General features: G+C 38.9%; 3 protein-coding genes across 12 annotated transcripts; 1 reads left to right on the plus strand and 2 right to left on the minus strand.

Annotated features, from left to right (window-relative positions):
- Positions 1–523: 523 nt before the first annotated feature.
- On the minus strand, positions 524–4,003 carry LOC106375257 (calcium-dependent protein kinase 5). Of its 2 annotated transcripts, XM_013815124.3 has the most exons (8): positions 3,707–4,003; positions 2,754–3,515; positions 1,980–2,123; positions 1,741–1,893; positions 1,555–1,670; positions 1,306–1,473; positions 1,013–1,237; positions 524–934 (listed from the first exon to the last, which is right to left on the minus strand). In XM_013815124.3, exons 2-8 carry the CDS (start codon positions 3,469–3,471, stop codon positions 824–826), a joined length of 1,635 nt encoding a protein of 544 aa, XP_013670578.2. In that variant the 5' UTR covers positions 3,472–3,515; positions 3,707–4,003; the 3' UTR covers positions 524–823.
- A 3,619-nt stretch (positions 4,004–7,622) lies between these two features.
- On the plus strand, positions 7,623–11,407 carry LOC106375258 (monosaccharide-sensing protein 2). 3 transcript variants are annotated; one of them, XM_048745111.1, is made up of 6 exons: positions 7,623–7,778; positions 8,186–8,330; positions 8,500–9,066; positions 9,219–10,165; positions 10,480–10,667; positions 10,754–11,407. In XM_048745111.1, the coding sequence occupies exons 2-6, from the start codon at positions 8,252–8,254 to the stop codon at positions 11,196–11,198; spliced, it is 2,226 nt and encodes a 741-aa protein (XP_048601068.1). In that variant the 5' UTR covers positions 7,623–7,778; positions 8,186–8,251; the 3' UTR covers positions 11,199–11,407. The 3 variants fall into 3 exon arrangements, with proteins under 3 accessions (XP_048601068.1, XP_013670579.2, XP_048601069.1); XM_013815125.3 differs by having other exon boundaries at positions 7,668–8,064; XM_048745112.1 differs by lacking the exon at positions 7,623–7,778 and having other exon boundaries at positions 8,092–8,330.
- A 229-nt stretch (positions 11,408–11,636) lies between these two features.
- LOC106357910 (glutamate receptor 3.2) lies at positions 11,637–17,685 on the minus strand. Of its 7 annotated transcripts, none has more exons than XM_048745104.1 (10): positions 17,357–17,685; positions 16,971–17,263; positions 16,696–16,751; positions 15,781–16,111; positions 15,336–15,620; positions 13,897–15,245; positions 13,412–13,689; positions 13,305–13,336; positions 12,431–12,825; positions 11,637–12,359 (listed from the first exon to the last, which is right to left on the minus strand). In XM_048745104.1, the coding sequence occupies exons 5-10, from the start codon at positions 15,595–15,597 to the stop codon at positions 11,937–11,939; spliced, it is 2,739 nt and encodes a 912-aa protein (XP_048601061.1). In that variant the 5' UTR covers positions 15,598–15,620; positions 15,781–16,111; positions 16,696–16,751; positions 16,971–17,263; positions 17,357–17,685; the 3' UTR covers positions 11,637–11,936. The 7 variants fall into 7 exon arrangements, with proteins under 7 accessions (XP_048601061.1, XP_048601062.1, XP_048601064.1 ...); XM_048745105.1 differs by having other exon boundaries at positions 16,971–17,282; XM_048745107.1 differs by lacking the exon at positions 15,781–16,111.
- Between the last annotated feature and the right edge of the window lie 732 nt (positions 17,686–18,417).

An 18,417-nucleotide genomic window follows, 5' to 3' on the forward strand; every position in this document is an offset into this window, starting at 1 on the left:
AAAACCTACATTATTTACATTAACTAATAAAAACCAGCATTATTTAACAAATAAGTTTTATGATTCAGTTTGTTTTTATACTAATGCGATGTTTGCTTCTGATTAAGCAAGCATCTGTTTAAAATTTTGTTTAGGTTACGAATGTGTTGATTGGTAAGAAAATGACACCAAAATTAAATTTGATATTATAAGTTTTATTCAAGGTTGCGGCGTTACAAAGCATGTGAATATGAATGTCGCCAACAAAATATGTAAATAATACAAAAATGGTTTTGGTAGCGTTCTATTTTACAGATTGGTGCCAATGAATGATTGTGTGTCGAACAGCCTTGAGTTTTGGTTTTATTTGAGTGTGAAAGACAGATACACACCTAGAAAAAAGCACATCTTGATTACATGATTGAGACTTGCTAGCTCATCAAACGCCATTGGTGTTTTTCGTTTTTATATAGATTTATTTTAAACCCAACTGTGTTGTCTGGTATTGATGAAGGGTCCTAATCGTCTAGAAAGAAAGTAAACATGCTTAGAAAAGAAACACACAAGATAAAAAGATATTTTTCGTTTTACAAATACAAAGATTGAACAGTTTGAAGATGAAACAAAAGGTCACTAACTTCAACAATGGCCATAACAAACAAACATACAAACAACCACAAAGAGGTAGCTATTAGTCACAATGTAGTTAAACATTAGCTCAATCTTCCACATCTCTTTCTCCTTCTTCTTCTATGTGGTGAGCATTGAGATTTGTTGATCCCATGAACAAGAACACACCTTTGCAGTCAACAGATTAAACACACACATGCAAAAGCAACAACCTCTAGGAGTCTCTCATGCTAATGTTCAGACTATTTCTCATAGTTCTTCTCCCAACACCAGCATTTCCCTTTTGCATCATCTCCACAAACTCACCATAATCAATCTTTCCATCCTGTTAACATAAACAAAAACAATCAATAAACTTTTAATCATCTGACGCCTTAACGCTAGTCTTCATAGTAAAGCTTACATTGTTTTGATCAACTTCTTTGATGATATCTTCAAGGAAAACATCAGTCATACTATGTTCAACACACGCCTGTTGCAGCTCGTCTATCGTTATGTAACCACTTCCGTCTTTGTCAAAGTACTGAAACGCAGCCACAAGATGTTCTTCACGTTCAAGTTTGTTGAGATGGATGGTCGCTGCAATGAACTCGCTGTAATCTATTGTCCCACTGTTATCCACATCAGCCTGTCAATACAAGAGCTCCAGCGTTAAGAATACACAAACAATACTTCACTATAAGATAAGATTCGTACCGCTTCCATTAGATCATGGATCTCTGTGTCCTTCAAGGTGGATCCATACTTCCTCAGCCCAGCTTTGAGTTCATCAAATGTGATTGCACCGCTGTTATCAGTATCCATTGCCTGGAACATCTCCCTTAAACCAGCAATCTCTTCTTCCGAGAGGCTCTCAGCTATAACCTGATGATCCCAAAAAAACAAACAAATGTCAAGAGAAGTGATGCAAAGACCACAGAAGATAAAAAGGACAAAGACACTCACCTTCAAAGCCATCTTCTTTAGTTTATTCATTGCAGAGAACTGCTTGAGACGTGATAGAACAGCCGGATCAAGTGCTCTATCTGGTGCAACACCGTTCTCACAGATCCATGGATGACCTGCAAACAAGTAGATGTAAGCCTAGTGCTTGTTGCTAAATGTAACAATTACTTTAATGTGGAGACATACGCAAGACTTCATGAGCGGTCAAGCGTTCTGCCGGCTTGGAGCATAACATTCTGCGGATCAAGTCTTTAGAACTGTCTGATATCACAGGCCAAGGGTCCGAATCAAAGTCGATATATCCCTTCAACACAGCATCAAATATCCCTTGCTGTGTTTCTGATTCAAGACAAAATACAAAACACATTTCAGGTAACTGAGACTCTCTAAAGGACTAAGAAACAGGCTTACCAAACACAATTTACCTGCCCAGAACGGTGGCACTCCGCTTAGCAATATATAGAGTATAACACCAGCGGTCCACACATCAGCTTCAGGCCCATAACGTTTGAGCAAAACCTCAGGAGCAACATAGTATGGACTCCCAACAACATCAGTGAATATTTGACCTGAAAGATCAAAACTAAGCTAATCAGTTTCATAAATACCTATTACCCAAACTAGGCCTGGGAAAAAAAAAAACCGAACGAAAGACCCGAACCAAAATACCTGAAACCGAAACTTGACAGAAACCCTCATATACCGAATGGTTTCTATATTTCTATATCCGAAATAACTGAACGGAAACCGATAAAATATATAGAAATATTAATTATATATACATACAACATAACTAAATATATATATTTATAATTTTAAAATATATTAAAAGTATCCAAAAATATTAGGAAAAATTAAATAATATAAAGTATCTGAACTACTTTAAAGTATCTAGTAAAATATCCAAATTAATCCGAAATATTTCAGATTTTTCGATGTTTTATTCAAAATACTCGATATTTAATCCAAATTACCTGAACTACACAACTAACATAAACCGGAACGAAATGAGAACCAAACTTTTTTTACGGGTATTTTTCAGTTCCTAGTTTTACTAACCGAACCGTACCCAAAACTACTTGAACCAAACCCGAACCAAAAATAGATCATGTAGTAAATGGATCCTCTGCCCCTACCCGAACCCATATCCAAAATGACCATGCCTAACGCAAACATTAACTCAGCTTCAAACATCATACCTGGTTTGAAAAAGATAGACAGTCCAAAATCAATAGCCTTGAGAGAAAAATCATCATCCTTATTAACCAACAAGAAATTCTCAGGCTTCAAATCTCTATGCATAACACCCAGAGAATGACACGCTTCCACAACTCCCACAATGATCTTAGTCAGCTCAGCAGCTTTCCTCTCACTATAATGCCCTCTCTGAATAATCCTGTCAAACAACTCCCCTCCAGCGCAAAGCTCCATCACAATGTGAACATACAGAGAGTCCTCATAAGCTCCCTTGATGGTAACAATGTTACCGTGACCAGCCAAATGGTGCATGATCTGAATCTCTCTTCTGACATCCTCAACGTCTTCTTTAGATATCAGCTTCCTCTTGGATATCGACTTGCAAGCGTAGTCAACCCCAGTGGCGAGCTCCGTGCAGAGGTAAGTTGTCCCGAACTGGCCTTGTCCTAGCTTACGGCTAAGCGTGTAGAGGTCGCGGATGTTTGAGGTCTTGTGGCCGAGAACGTAGTAGGCTTGGTTGTCCATGTTGCGTCTCATGATTGGTTCTTTTAGAGGGATAACGAGAGCTGGATCCTTGTGAGCTTCTTTGGGGAGTTCTTGAGGAATGATGATCTCTGTAGAGCGATCTGAGGATTTGGAGTTGTTATCTTCAGGCTTAGTGTTGTTATTATTGCCTTGGTGGATTTTGTCTTTGGAAGATCGGCGGCATGAATTGCCCATTAAAGACAGAGACTTTGACTCTCTCTGTTCTTCATCCAACGAAACTGTTTATAGATAAAACAAAGTCAAACCTTCTAAAGTAACGAACTTTATCAATCACAAGAAGAAAAACAGCAAAACCCAGTTCAGATCAACAAGACAAGAACACAAGTATAGTACTAAAAAGTCAAGTCAAACATGAGTTTACTTTTAGTTGGGATCAGAAACAGAACAGAGGATCTAGTTATTCACTTACCAGTAATCAGAGAAGGGTGGAGAGAGAAGACTGAAGAGAACGGATATGGATTAGTAATCTGATTTAAAGGGGAAAAGAGAAAACTTGAGTGAGAGACGAAGGAAGGTGGAACAAGAAGGGGAAAGCTACAATATTTAATGTTTGTAATCACACAGTTTTTTTTTAATTCGAGATTCAAGTTAAAGAATAAAAATAGATATTTTCAGTTATTGATTGCTGAGAGGCTGGTCGGGCAATTAGATTCGTTGGATGAGAGTTTGTGTGTTTAATTTACGGCGACGATTGTGCGACGAAAGTTCTTTAAGACTGCTGCCTTTAGTGCTCACCAGCTACTTCTGTCAGACTGACCCCTACGCGGTTTCCTCTCACCTTCTTGTCTTTGTAAGTATTATTTAAAGAATAGTGTTTTTGGTAGATTAGAGAATTTTTTTTTTTTGTTCGATGAACAAAATGATTATAAGTTGTTGACCAGTTGACCATTGACAAAGCCAACTCTTTTTTTTTTTTTTGTGGCCATTGACTTACAACTTCAAGTTTTGGATTCAGATTTAATCTCATACTAGTCATGAGCAAACTATATAAAAAAAAGGATTTAATCTGAAAAATTAGTTTCTTGTCAAATATTCATATAGATTTTCACTATGAATAATTTGGAGATCAATTCATTTCGGATGATGCCCAAACTGAACTATTAACCAAGGTTTATATGTGTGTTTTGTTATCTTGGATATAAAATATTTGAATCGATATGAATTCCAAAAGAAAAAAAAACAATCAATCATATATACTAGTTAGTAGGTTTTAAATTAACTTGAACCCAACCACAAATTAAAAATATATGTATGTTTTATATTCTCTATATTTGAAAGATCTAAAATATGGAAAATATAATCCAAATTCGAACGAATACTCAAATGCTTACGGCTAAAACTCTCAATCCGTGTACAAAACCTTTTTTTTAGTATACTATAATTTAGTTGCAACTCTTAAGTCTTTTATTATTGTAAAAATGGTCATCAAAATAACTATAAAAATATCGGGTCAAAACAAGAGTTGGCTTGGATAAATGACATTAGCATATTCGTTTTTATTATATTGGTAACACATACTAATATCATTACAAGTTTACAACTAGGATATTAGCACTAAACACGATGTTTTTATTTATATGGTCAACACGCTGAGTCCATGGCAAGAATTTCGGTTTATCTAGGCGCCGCCGGTTCGAGCCAATGCGGTTTAATTAATGGTTAGAGAGCTATGTACTCGAAGAAAAATTTTACATGTGCGTTTGTCGTCTTCTCCAGCTCCTCCGAAGAGCTTTATTCCACACAGTTGCTACAACTTGAGTAAATTAAAGATATTTGTAGAAGACATTGCAATGAATAAAGAAACAAAAGCTAGTGAGGTATATATGTTTTAAAGAATAAAGAAACAAGGGTCCCTGAAGGAGAAATAGTTAAATTAAAATTTCTCTTTAGTGAGTCAACATGTGTCTTTTTCAGAGATCTCCAAGCCATGCAATATTATGAGTTAATTCTCACAAATGTTAGTTTAGAATATGTTTATCAATAATGAAAAATTAATTCGAAACAAACCTATAGAAACAACGGCTATTAGGAAATAAACCTAAGAACTACATCAATAGTGCAACATCTTAAATCTAGTTAAAGAGTTTGAAGTCTGACGGACTGGGTGTTTCATGTGAAATTAACATGGGCTCCGATTGGTAACCATCGCTTAATCGCGGAATCACAGAAATAATAGTTAAGCTGCGGAAAAAAATAATTAAGTGGCGGAAAATTTTAAAATTTGTAGAATGGTGGAATATATATATTAAACTAATGATTATAAATCTGAAAACAAGTAAAATGTATTAAAAATATTTTAGTTTTTATTATAAATATCTAGTTTATCTTTCAATATGTTTTAACAATAGATTAACATTTTATAATATAAAAGTTATAATAATTTTGTATTTACAACATAACTATTCATCATTAAAAAATTATTAGTATGTATTTTAAATTATAAGATAGTATTAACATATAATTGAATAATATAAAAGTGTTAATTTTGTAAACTTTTCCACCATAATCTACTAAAACTCACTTTTCCACTTAATAAACTTTTTCTTTATAATTTTGTCAGCAAATGATTTGCGTTTTTGCGTTTTTTTTCAATTCCGCAACATTTTCTTGATTGATAAAATACTTGTGGAATCGCGTTTCATATACCATTCCGCTATCCCGCATGGTTACCAATCAAAGCCATGGTTCACATGACATCTGCATCTTATTTAACTATACCTGTGAACCATGTCTTTCTTGGGAATGAAAAGATATGTTAACCTTTTGACTAACCATGCAAACTATGTAGTGATTCAAGATTTTGAACTATTTGAAGTGTTGAATAACTAGATGCATCCTCTTTTAACTTGCTTGTGGTTATGTTGTAATTGTGTGATGTTTCTCTCTCAGTTCTTTCTCTTTTCTCTCCTAAAATGCTAGTACTAGACATGATGAGCACTGGAAAATATCTTAACTAATAAACATGGTTCATTTTCCCCTCATTCTACGGAATTTAAGCTGCAATGATGAACGATGAACTGCTAGATGTAGACAGAAGAATCATTTTTTTTTTATTAGTAGACAGAAGAATCATATATATACTCGATTCTTCTGTTCTTATATTTGTGTGGCGTGTGTTGTTCTTTCCATACATAAAGTTTTGTTCTATATATCAAAAAAGTCTGGAGCCATAAATACTCAAAAACCAATTTGGATACGTATTTTTCTATGTTCAAAATACATCAACCGTCACGGTCAAAATATATGAACTTTAACAACGACGTCTAACAAATACAGATATTTGCTTTGAGGAAGCCAATAGTTGTAGTCACATAGTAGCATGTTTTGTTTTGTTGATCTAGATTTGTAAATCACAAATACAAGTCCTGATTTGTGTTAATAAGAACGTCGAGTGGAGTTAAAATGATGCCATTGTATACCTTAGTAAAATCATCATTAGTTTCTTTTTCTTTACTGTATAACGAGTTTGAATGCTTTTGGAAAACGAATATACGAATCATCAATCTAATTTTTTCTTCCCTTTTAACTTTGTAAGAAAAATATACTCCCTTGTTCCCGAAAGAAAAAATTTTTAGAGTATGCACGCTTATTAAAAATTTAATAAATGTTTATAGTTTAATTTATTTTTTACTTTATTATACATTTTCCAATAATTTTCCTCCAATGAAATGTAATCAATTCAAATATTCTCAATTAATGTTCTTCAAAAGTATAAAAAAGTACCTTAACAATATAAAAAATCTATCTTTGTGGAACAAAAAAAAATCTAAAACATCTTACTTTCGGGAACGGAGTTACTAGTAATTACTAAGGTTAAAATGTTCATCTTGCTCTAACAGACTCACACTATTAGCTAAAGTTTAAGTGTCTCATTCTGTCTGGACAATATTCTCCATAATTGAGTTTTTCCTTTTTTTTCTTTCTTTCTTGGATTAATTATGAAAAAAGTTGAAATGATTCGAAGATGCTTTTTGGATATGCAAACAAACTAAACTTTACTCTTATCAATAGCTTTATTTTCATAACATCAGATATTTTTCTATAATTTCTTATAAGATAATTAAATATTTCGAAAACCAATCCATTTTCATATTTACAAAAAGTATCATCAACCTTATGTCGACCAGATAAAACTCATTCGTTCTACAAAGTACAATTGGTAGAAGTAATTTAACCTTTTCACATTTGTACTCCACGAGTCCCTGACAAGATGGTGTGATAAAGAAGAGCTTGTCGAAAAATGTGAAAATATTTAACGGTGAGAATGAACGATGTACAAACTCGTGGCCCCAAATCGACTTTTAATAAGATTATATTTTTGACTTTTTTTAGTGTTTTAATCCTCTGAAAGATTCTTCTGTATGCAAACACGAGAGAGAGGAAAGAAGAGAGCACACATACGTGGTTCGACAAGACAGGAGCTAAGCGGCAGCTGTCGCTAATCCCGTAGGCTCTGTTCACAGTCCTTTCGTATCTTAAAAGTAATATATTTTTTTAATTAATCTTAATTTAACCAAAATGGAAAAGAAAAAGAATGCTTTTTTTTTTTTTTATTGCGTAGTGACGCCATTGAAGCGGCTCATCACTGATATGATAGTGTTGGCTTCTTCTTATTTCTTACATCCAGAGTGCAACTTGCAAACCCTAGTTTCCATCTCTCTCCCTCTCTATATATCATTACTCTCTGGCGCTTGCTTTAGATTCTCTCTTCCTTTTTATTCTTCTCTTTGATTGTGACACACCTCTGTCTCTCCAAGTACTTCTTAGGTTCTGTTCTTTTGACGTCACTTTGTTTCTTTTCAGTTCGGTTGTTATGTTCTTAGGTCATGCTTTTTTGGTTTATCTCATCTTTTGCTCATAAGGGTTTGTTTAATTTTTCGACTTTCAGGTGGGTTTTGATTCTGTTTTGCAAAATTCACTTCAGATTTATTGAGAAGAGATAAAATAAAAAATTATGAGTGGAGCTGTGCTTGTTGCTGTTGCTGCTGCTATTGGCAACTTGTTACAAGGATGGGACAACGCAACTATTGCAGGTGATTAATTTGATTGTCATGATTCTAAACCCTTAACTATGTGTATAAATGGTTAGGATCAGAACCAAAGTAAAGATTTTGATGGTTAATTGATACAGTTTATGTTTGAACAAAAAAAAAAAAAAATTGATACAGTTATTTGATTGTGTGATCTTTGGGGTCTACGCAGGAGCTGTGTTGTACATAAAGAAGGAGTTTCATCTAGAGAGTAACCCATCAATGGAAGGCTTGATTGTGGCCATGTCACTTATTGGTGCTACTCTGATCACAACATGGTCTGGAGGAGTAGCTGATTGGCTTGGTCGCCGTCCCATGCTCATACTCTCATCAGTTCTATACTTCGTTGGTTCTCTAGTGATGCTTTGGTCTCCAAATGTTTATGTGCTGCTTTTCGGAAGGTTGCTAGATGGGTTTGGGGTCGGACTTGTGGTCACGCTTGTTCCTATCTATATATCTGAAACTGCGCCTCCCGAGATAAGAGGACTGTTGAATACGCTTCCGCAGTTCGCTGGCTCTGGAGGGATGTTCTTGTCTTACTGTATGGTTTTCGGAATGTCTTTGATGCCATCTCCTAGCTGGAGGTTGATGCTTGGTGTCCTTTTTGTGCCTTCGCTTGTGTTTTTCTTCCTCACAATCTTCTTCTTGCCTGAGTCTCCGAGGTGGCTAGTGAGTAAAGGTCGAATGCTTGAAGCGAAGAGGGTTCTTCAGAGGCTACGTGGTCGAGAAGATGTGTCCGGTTAGTCTTTAAATCATTCTCAGTCTAATTTTTACATCAATTAAGATATATATTTTCTTAAACATATTACAAATTATTAGAAATATTACAGACGATTCTATAAAATGATTTTTTAGTCTCTTTAATGTTTTTTTATGTGGTAATGCATATAGGTGAGATGGCTTTGTTGGTCGAGGGACTTGGGATTGGAGGTGAAACAACCATAGAGGAATATATAATCGGTCCTGCGGATGACGTTGCTGATGATCTTGACATAGCTGTGGATAAGGATCAGATTAAGCTGTACGGTGCGGAAGAAGGGCTGAGTTGGGTTGCTAGGCCAGTCAAAGGAGGAAGCACTGTGAGTGTTCTGTCTCGCCTCGGAAGTACAATGAGCAGGAGGCAAGGCTCCTTGGTCGATCCACTTGTCACACTCTTTGGGAGCGTTCACGAGAAGATGCCGGAGACTGGAAGCATGAGGAGTGCCTTGTTCCCACATTTTGGGAGTATGTTCAGCGTAGGAGGGAATCAAACAAGGAACGAGGAATGGGATGAAGAGAATCTTGTCGGAGAAGGTGAGGACTATCCAACGGACCGTGGAGAAGATTCTGATGATGATCTACATTCTCCGTTGATCTCACGTCAGACAACAAGCATGGAGAAAGACATGCACTCAGGTCACGGACCTCTTTCTACCTTCAGACATGGGAGCCAAGTGCAGGGAGCTCATGGGGAAGGAGGAGGAGCGGGGAGTATGGGGATTGGAGGTGGGTGGCAAGTGGCGTGGAAATGGACTGAACGAGAAGATGAGTCAGGACAGAAAGAAGGTGGGTTTAAGAGGATTTACTTGCATCAAGAAGGCTTCCCTGGATCTCGACGTGGCTCCATTGTTTCATTGCCTGGAGGAGGTGAAGGAACCGGTGAGGCAGAGTTTGTACAAGCGTCTGCTTTGGTTAGCCAACCGGCTCTTTACTCCAAAGACCTTCTCAGGGAACATACGATTGGTCCTGCCATGGTTCATCCATCCGAAACAGTTAAGGGTTCACTTTGGCATGATCTTCAGGATCCTGGAGTCAAACGTGCTCTATTCGTAGGAGTTGGTCTACAGATACTTCAGCAGGTAATCTAAACTAGATAGAGACATCTAGGCCTGGGATTTTGATCCGAACTAACCAAAATAACCGAATTTATCCGATTTTTTTGACAAAATTAAACCGAAATCTAACCAAAATTAAAACTTCGGTAGAATTTTCAAAAACCAAACTAACAAACCAAATTTTATTTCGGGTAATTCTGTAAGATTTATGTTAAACTAAACTAACCGAAAACCAAACTAACCGAACCCGCAGGCCTAGAGACATCAATATCAGCATATATGTTTTTTTTTCGGTTTAAGATAAATATATGTTTGTCTGACTCCTCTTGGAACTGCAGTTCTCAGGCATCAATGGAGTTCTTTATTACACACCTCAAATCCTAGAGCAGGCAGGTGTTGGGATTCTACTATCAAACTTGGGGATTAGTTCTTCCTCATCATCTCTACTTATAAGTGCATTGACAACCTTTGTGATGTTACCTGCAATAGCTGTTGCAATGAGGCTCATGGATCTCTCTGGTCGAAGGTGATTTAAAAAAAAAACATAAATACTTCCTGTGTTATTTGTTTGATTCATGAAGCTAAATGAAACAATGATGTGTGTTTTTGCAGGACGTTGCTGCTCACTACGATTCCAATCTTGATATCATCTCTAATAGTCTTAGTAATCTCGAATCTAGTCCACATGAACAGCATTGTCCACGCGGTCTTATCAACAGTAAGCGTTGTCCTCTACTTCTGTTTCTTCGTGATGGGTTTTGGTCCTACTCCAAACATCCTCTGCTCAGAGATCTTCCCAACTCGAGTACGTGGAATCTGCATAGCCATTTGTGCTCTCACGTTCTGGATATGTGACATTATCGTCACTTACAGTCTCCCTGTACTGCTTAAATCCATTGGACTTGCTGGTGTGTTTGGAATGTATGCAGTCGTCTGTTGCATCTCGTGGGCCTTTGTGTACCTTAAAGTCCCCGAAACTAAAGGGATGCCGCTTGAAGTCATCACTGAGTTCTTCTCTGTTGGAGCTAGACAAGCTGAAGCTGAAAAAAACAACTGAGAAACAAAAAGACAGGAGTTCAATGTTTGTAATGTTACCATGTTGGTGTGGATTTGTTGTTGTGTTTCTACTTTGTGCAGTAATAATCACCTCTCTCTGTTTCTTCTCCCTCTGGTTGAGAGAAAAAAAGTTTCAGACTTTCTAGTACAAATCTCTTCTTTTTTTGGAACACAATTTACTTTCAGTACAAATCTCTTTATTATCATTTACTCAATGTCCAACAAATAGCTAGTCAATAGTTAGATGTTTTATATGAGATTATTGATTAAACGGGTTTTAGACCGATTTTTTAAGTATCTAGATAAAAATCGGTCTAAAAATTTTGTTTAGGTCCAAATTGTCATTTACGCGCGTTGTCTACACTGATTTTTAGAACACTACACTTACCATTTGCAGAATCCATAAATTAAGAACAAGAACAATTTCCACAAAGATAAATTAAAAAATAAAACTCGAAAGATAAAGGGAGATGTAAAGTTTTTCTTCTGTAAGATTATACAATACAGCTTAAGCTTTGTCTTGCAGCTTTATGTTATGCATTGCCATTAATATATATACTTTATGGTTATGCACTAATATATACATATAGTGTTAAAAATGTTCCATATACTTTTGTCAAAATCCCGTCCTTACTACTAAACGTATGAGGTATGTTGTCTGCATATTTCTTCACTGCATCATCTTTGATCTCTGAAGAAGATGGGCTTGCTTGAGTAATGATTAGATCCATCACATTGGTCAAGAAGACTTTACTGAAAGATCATCGTTCCGTTTACGTTTCAACCTTCTGTTGGACTCGGCTTCCTTTTCATCGAAATAAGCTAGAAAAGTCTGCAGTGTTTTAGAACGTGACCCTTCTGGTGAAGGAACTGTAGCTTCTTCTTCCTCAGGCTTCTTGTGGTGGTTACAAAAGTCACGGACTATCATGAAGAAGTAGATAAAGAGGGCGATGAAACAAGCAATCCCACACAGGAGGAATAACCCCCAGAAGCTACGGAGCTTAAGCTGTTCTGGATCATCATCTGACTGCGAACCGTTCAGGTTACTGCAGTTGGACTTTGAAAGCCACTTGTCGTGTATCTTCTGAAGCTTCCCTGTTTCCGATAGACCTAAGATAGCCGTTGACATGTCAACTGCTAACGGAGAGTCTCTTGGGAATGCCTTCAAACAAAATAAAGATGATCAAGAATACTGTTTAAACAAACAAGCAGAAGAGACATAAGGATACTTACAAACCCCCAGCCGCTTCTTGTGAACTCTTGGCCTCTAATGGCAAACCCACAGAACTCTGAGAGGAAGAGGTCAACGTAAGGGCGTTCATCCACTATCGCAGCGACAGTCCCGTTCTGAAGAGCTGTAGCGTATTCTTTTGGAGAGCCTAGTGCCACTAGTCTTGATCTGGCGATGTTTAGCTCATCAATCATGTAGTTTTCGGCATAAGAACCTACCTGAAACCCAACGCGTCCGCTGCTTCTTATGAGTGTGTCTACCCCTTTGATCGGTGAGTTGAGCTGTTGAACTGTGAGAATGGATGTGAGACTAGCTGTGTAGCTTGAGGTGATGATCAGAACCACAAAAAGCCAGATGAGCAACACGATACGGCCTAGTGTGCTCACTGTATTCTCTCCTGCAAGTTTGAATTCATACAAGATGTAGAAAAAATCTGTACATGGACTCTAATAGCTAGCTGCAGTTTCAGAAGCATTGGGAGTGTGGTTTCAGTTTGGTTCTGGTTTTTCGGTTTAAAAAATTTAAAAACCGTTCGGTTTTTTACAAAATTCGGCAGGTTCTGTTAAGATAGCATAATTGGGAACCATCTAATATCCGAAAAAATTGGGTCCAATTTGGTTCTCGTATTCAGTTAATTTCGGATAATACAGTAAAAACGTTGGATAATTTGGGTCCTTTAGGTTAAATATCAGGCAATTCTGGCTGTTCATATAAAAATATCAGGTAATTCGGATAATTTAAATATATCAGGTCTCGGTTCGATTTCGGTTTCGGTTTCCGAGATATGGGATCCGTCCGGATATTTATGAAATTTGGTTTATGGTTCGGTGCTTTGGTTTTGGATAAACTGCCCTAAGAGTTTCAGTATGAACTTACTGTGGGAGAAAAACATCGTTGAGAAGCTGAACCTGCATTGAAAACAAAATAGAGCTTGTGAGGTCTTTAGGTATGCTATAGTGCAGCTTCAGTGATTGTATACTAACCAGAGTATAGTAACAATTTGTCTCCTTGGAGGTCCACGAAACTCATCGTTGATTCTATGTTCAAGAATCCATATCACTGATCCAACGATGAGGAAAAAAGCTGCTGTAACAGCCCACATTGGAGGAGTAAAAGGGCGTAAGAACGCCCAAGGAGTATCATTTAGCTTTGTAACAGGAGCAACCACCACAAGCCCTGATTCTATGTATGGCTGAGTGAAATCCACAATCCTTGTTCTCTTTGTAACAATCGCTATGTCTCCCACCACAGCATCAAACACCTGAAACCAAAAACAATGAAAAGAACTCAACATTGTCACAAGCCAAGTCTTTGTTTATGATCTATTTATCTTTTTTTTTTTTTAATACCCCGGCTCAAAACCACAGTATGTAATATTAGTTTCATCCCAGTCATTCGAACTGGGGATCTCTGATGCAATAGCTATGGTCTTTTCTAGTTGAGCTAACGACCTATACTTTAAACTCACCCCTTTAGTGAGATTGTTGACAAGATCATTGTAGTTTGGGTTCTTGAGACCGTCTCCAAAAAGGACAAACTCATGAGGAACCGGATAAGAAAGCAGTTTTACCGCAGCTTCAAAGACATTAATGGAGTACCCATCTATCTGGTTGCTTCCGTTGACCCTAGACACAAAGTCCTTAAAGCTCGCTCTATTAGGCACACCGATGCGCAGCCTCCTCCCGTTGTTAGGAAACACCCATCCACGCGGCGTAACAGAACCTCCACCAGGCCAGGTCACATTCTTCAGATGCTGGTTTGAGCTCGAACGGTTCGAAGGCTTGCTGAACAGCAGCTCGGGAGGTATAACAGAGAGCCCAGAGTGGTTCGACCAGTACCCTATCTGCCTCAGCCCGTCGCCGACCACGTTTATAATGTCGTACGCAGGCTGAATCATCGATCTGTCGGGGAGAAACTGTACCCGACCTGTAACACCCGACATCTTCGTCTCCACTATATAATCAAGAAACTGTTGTCCTTGATCAAACATGCTCAACGCAGCTAGATTCAATGTCCCTCCCTTCAAGTGGTTTAGCCTCGAGTCGCTAGAGAAGGAGATGTTCGCTCCGCTGTCAAGAAGACTCTTGACAGCTCTAGCGATGATCCAGACCGTGTCATACGCATAGAGTCCATAAACATTTAACCCAACAGTCCCATTGCTCAGCTTCTTCCACCTTGCCGCGAAGTCTCTCTTCTTTCTCGACTCAGGAGTGTGGATGCGAAGCGTCAGCACTCCTGTAAGAGACTTAGCCACCTTGGGAAGAGACAGAGGGTTAGCCGAATCCAACAGAGAAGTCATCCAAGTGGTAGCTATCCACACATACCCTCTCCCCATCATCCCAAGCCTCTTGGCCTCCTTAAAAATCATCCTACCAGTTTTAGGAAACGTGTTGACAATAATCACGCGTGACTCCATCCCCTGAATCTTAACCAGCTCATCGACGATCTCGCGTGGACTCTCGATAACCACGTCAAGAGGAAGCACGGCCTTGTAAGAGATCTTGCATCGTCTCCCTTCGAGCTCGTCTCCTAAGGATGTTACACCGTTCCTGCTGTTGTCGTCGTCGTTGTACAACGCAATGACATCAGACCAGCCGTAGTAGGTGATCATCTCCGCGACGGCCCGCATCAGGAAGAGGTCGCTGGGGGCTGTCTGGACGAAGAAAGGGAACTGGAGAGGGGAGAGACTTGGGTCTAACGCTGTGAATGAGCACATGGGGACGTGGAGCTCGTTGCCTAGGTAAGAGAGTACGTGAGCCATGATTGATGTCTGAGGACCGATGATAGCTACAGAATCAGTCTCCATGAATTGCAATGCTGTGAATATATATTAAAAAAAAAAACAATTCAGTTTAGTTTTAAAAAAAACAAGAATCAGTTACTAACTTAACTTTTTTTTCTCTCAACCTTTCATGATGCTGAGGAAGCCGTTGCGCTTGGCGTCATACATCAGTATACGCAGTTTAGATCCATTAAGGAAGGTGGGATCGGAGTTTACGTCTTCCTCGGCAGCTTTCATGGCGATATCTGCGACTTGACCGTATAAAGTGCTTAGACTGAAGATTGCTCCAACGTTAATATCGTGTGGCCTTGAAGAAGCTCCCTCTGAAAGTAGTCCATCACCACTAAGAACAATGAAGCTGCTCAACAGAGCCAAAACCCAAAACATTGCTTTTGGCTCTTAATCAGTTCCTGAAACACCAAGTTTAAATAATAAAAAAACAACAATTAGAGACAAAACTCCCAAAATACTTGGAACTAGAATCTTGTAATGAAGAAAAGATAAGGCAAAGAAAGTAGCTTTCACACCGGAAGTGAAAAAGAAGTGTCACGAGGACTAAACCACCCTTACCTCAAACATATAAGGGAAGACAAACGCTTGGCAAGGAACTAGTGGCAGAGAGATGCCAAACCCCAAACCAAAACCATCCTTTAAAAAAAAAAGGAAAGATTCTGTGACACCCGTCACCTCCTATATGGAGGACAGCGTGTCACCCCCGACGCGTCATCATACAACAATGTGACACCCGTCTCCCTGACACTAAGGACGACGGGCCACCAACAATATCCCGTAATATAAAAGCCCATAAACCCGACAACTCTCACCCATGCCCAAATAAAATCCGAAAGAAAAGTCCAATAGCACCAAGTCCGTCCAAATATCACATACTTGTTTGTCTCACCTGAAAGGGGGAAGAGTGAGGGGTGAGCGACAGGGGAATCGCTCAGTGAGGTATGGGATGCTACCCCGAAGTCCATGGACCCGGACATAGCACTCCGAATAAATATAATTTAATTCTAATGCATGTCAAACACAGTACCTAAAGTACTCAAGCAACAAACAATGGTCCTAGCGAGGTGCGCACTCGCCGCCCACTAACAGGCCAAAACACTACCGAAAAGGTGCTCGGTTCATACACACACCGAAAAAGTGCTCGGTAACACACGCCCGTAGACGATTTATCGACACTTCCAGTCTACGGCTCAACCGGTCGACTAAAGTTGGCCGTGACCTCCATACAATCCGGCATACAGCAGTCCGACTCTGTATCCGTCTCCAAACAAAAACAATCCTAGCTAAGAATTTACATTAAGTGAAACAATCAATGTTGAATCCTCTAACCCCCTAGTTCCGGTTTATGCAAAGAACCTAAAACTAAACAAGCAATGACAGACTCGATTTCACACAGACGGAACACATTAGAAATAAATTATACTTATTCGAGGTCCTAAGCCGAATAAGAGGAGTTTGGGAATAGACCCTCACCTTAGCAATAGAAAAGTGTTGTCTATGAACTCCAGCTGCTCAAATAGACTCCATATCTGAAATCAGATCGAAATTCTGAGTCAGAACGCCTTTCGAACGGTCGAAAACGGAACTGGTCAAGGTTTTTGGAAAAGTCAACCCGCTGGTCAAAGTCAACCCGGTCAAGCTTTGACCAGAAATCGATTTGACTAAACCGACCGGTTTACCCTAACCGAAACGAAATCAATTTAAACCGGCTAACCGATCGGTTAACCGAGTCAACCGAGTTGACTCACTGAGTTGACTCGGCCGAGTTGACCGAGTCGCCGGCGAGTCACCGGTGTCGGTCACCGGCGGCGACGGCGATATTCCGGCGGCGGTTGTCGGCGGCGACGGCGGTATTCCGGCGGCGGGGGACGGTGGTCCGGCGGCGGCGCTGCGGCGGAGGACGGTGGTCCGGCGGCGGCGCGTGGAACTCACGCGCGCGCAGAGGCGAACTTCCGAAAGCGCGTGAGGCTTCGTCCGGGCTCCGATTGAGGCGTGGTTGGTGTCTACGGCTTCGTCTCGACGAGAGGAACACGATGGTGGTCTTGAATGCACGAGATTAACTACGGTTAGAAAGTTATGATCGATTTACTAAAACGACCGAAACATAACTCAAAACATGGCGGTTTCCGGTTACCTCGAGCTGCGGTTGATGGTGATGACGAGCTTGGCAACGTCCTGGCGTGCGGTGGCTCCGGCGAGGACTCTTGGTGAGCTCTCTCTCTCTCTCTCTCTCTCTAAAAGAAAAAAGAAACTTGACATTTGGACAATGTTTGGGGTCATTACAGATTCTTCAGGGACAGCGCAAAAAATCTAGCTGGAAGAAAGGAATGAGAAACAGGGGAAGAACGAGTGGGTATGCTTGAAGAAGACTTGGGGTAAAGTTGCAAACTTTCTAGTGGGATTTTATTACTTTCTTATTTTTCAAGATAAAAGGGTAAGGATTTGATTACTTAACAGTTCATGTAATGGGAACAGTTACAGGCCGAGAAAAAAGGTTAAGAAGAAGGATATTTATTACATGGACAGGTAGACTAATCAACAGATAATTCGACAGCATTAGCCATTTTTTCAAAAATCTAAAACATTATGCTTTTGTTCTGTTTTGCAAGTTGACGAAGTGACCCTTTCTGTCCCCTAAGCCAAAGAAAAGGAGGAGAAAGAAGATGATGACAATGTTAAAGAGTTAGTATTTATTGTTTAATTAAAGAAACTGTTATGAAAGATTAGCCGCAAATGTTGAAAAATATAAAAGATATGGGGCTCGCTGCACTATTTGCACAGTGAATTTCTCTTCTATATAAACGATCGTTTCGATCGATTGTAATTACACCATTCCTTCTTCTTCTAATAACACATCCTCTCTTGCTATCAGTGTTATCTTCTCATACGGGTATAAAATTTTGCCCTTATTTAAATTTCTTCGATACAATAAAATTCTAGTTTTTTTTATAACACGTTATCAGCACGATCACTCTGCGATTCGGTAAAATTTATTTGTATCATTTATACCCTGTTATAATGGTCGGTATACCGCCTCTACTATTTTTTATATATCATGTTATAATGGCCGGAATACCGCCTATATTATTTACTAGTAATTTAATTTATTTATTGGTCGGCAGAGCCGCCTCATATTCTGTTTATTATTTATTGGTCGGCCGAGCCGCCTCATATTCTGTTTATTATTTATTGGTC

This window comes from Brassica napus, chromosome C1 (assembly GCF_020379485.1).
Source record: "Brassica napus cultivar Da-Ae chromosome C1, Da-Ae, whole genome shotgun sequence".
Lineage (NCBI taxonomy): Eukaryota > Viridiplantae > Streptophyta > Magnoliopsida > Brassicales > Brassicaceae > Brassica > Brassica napus.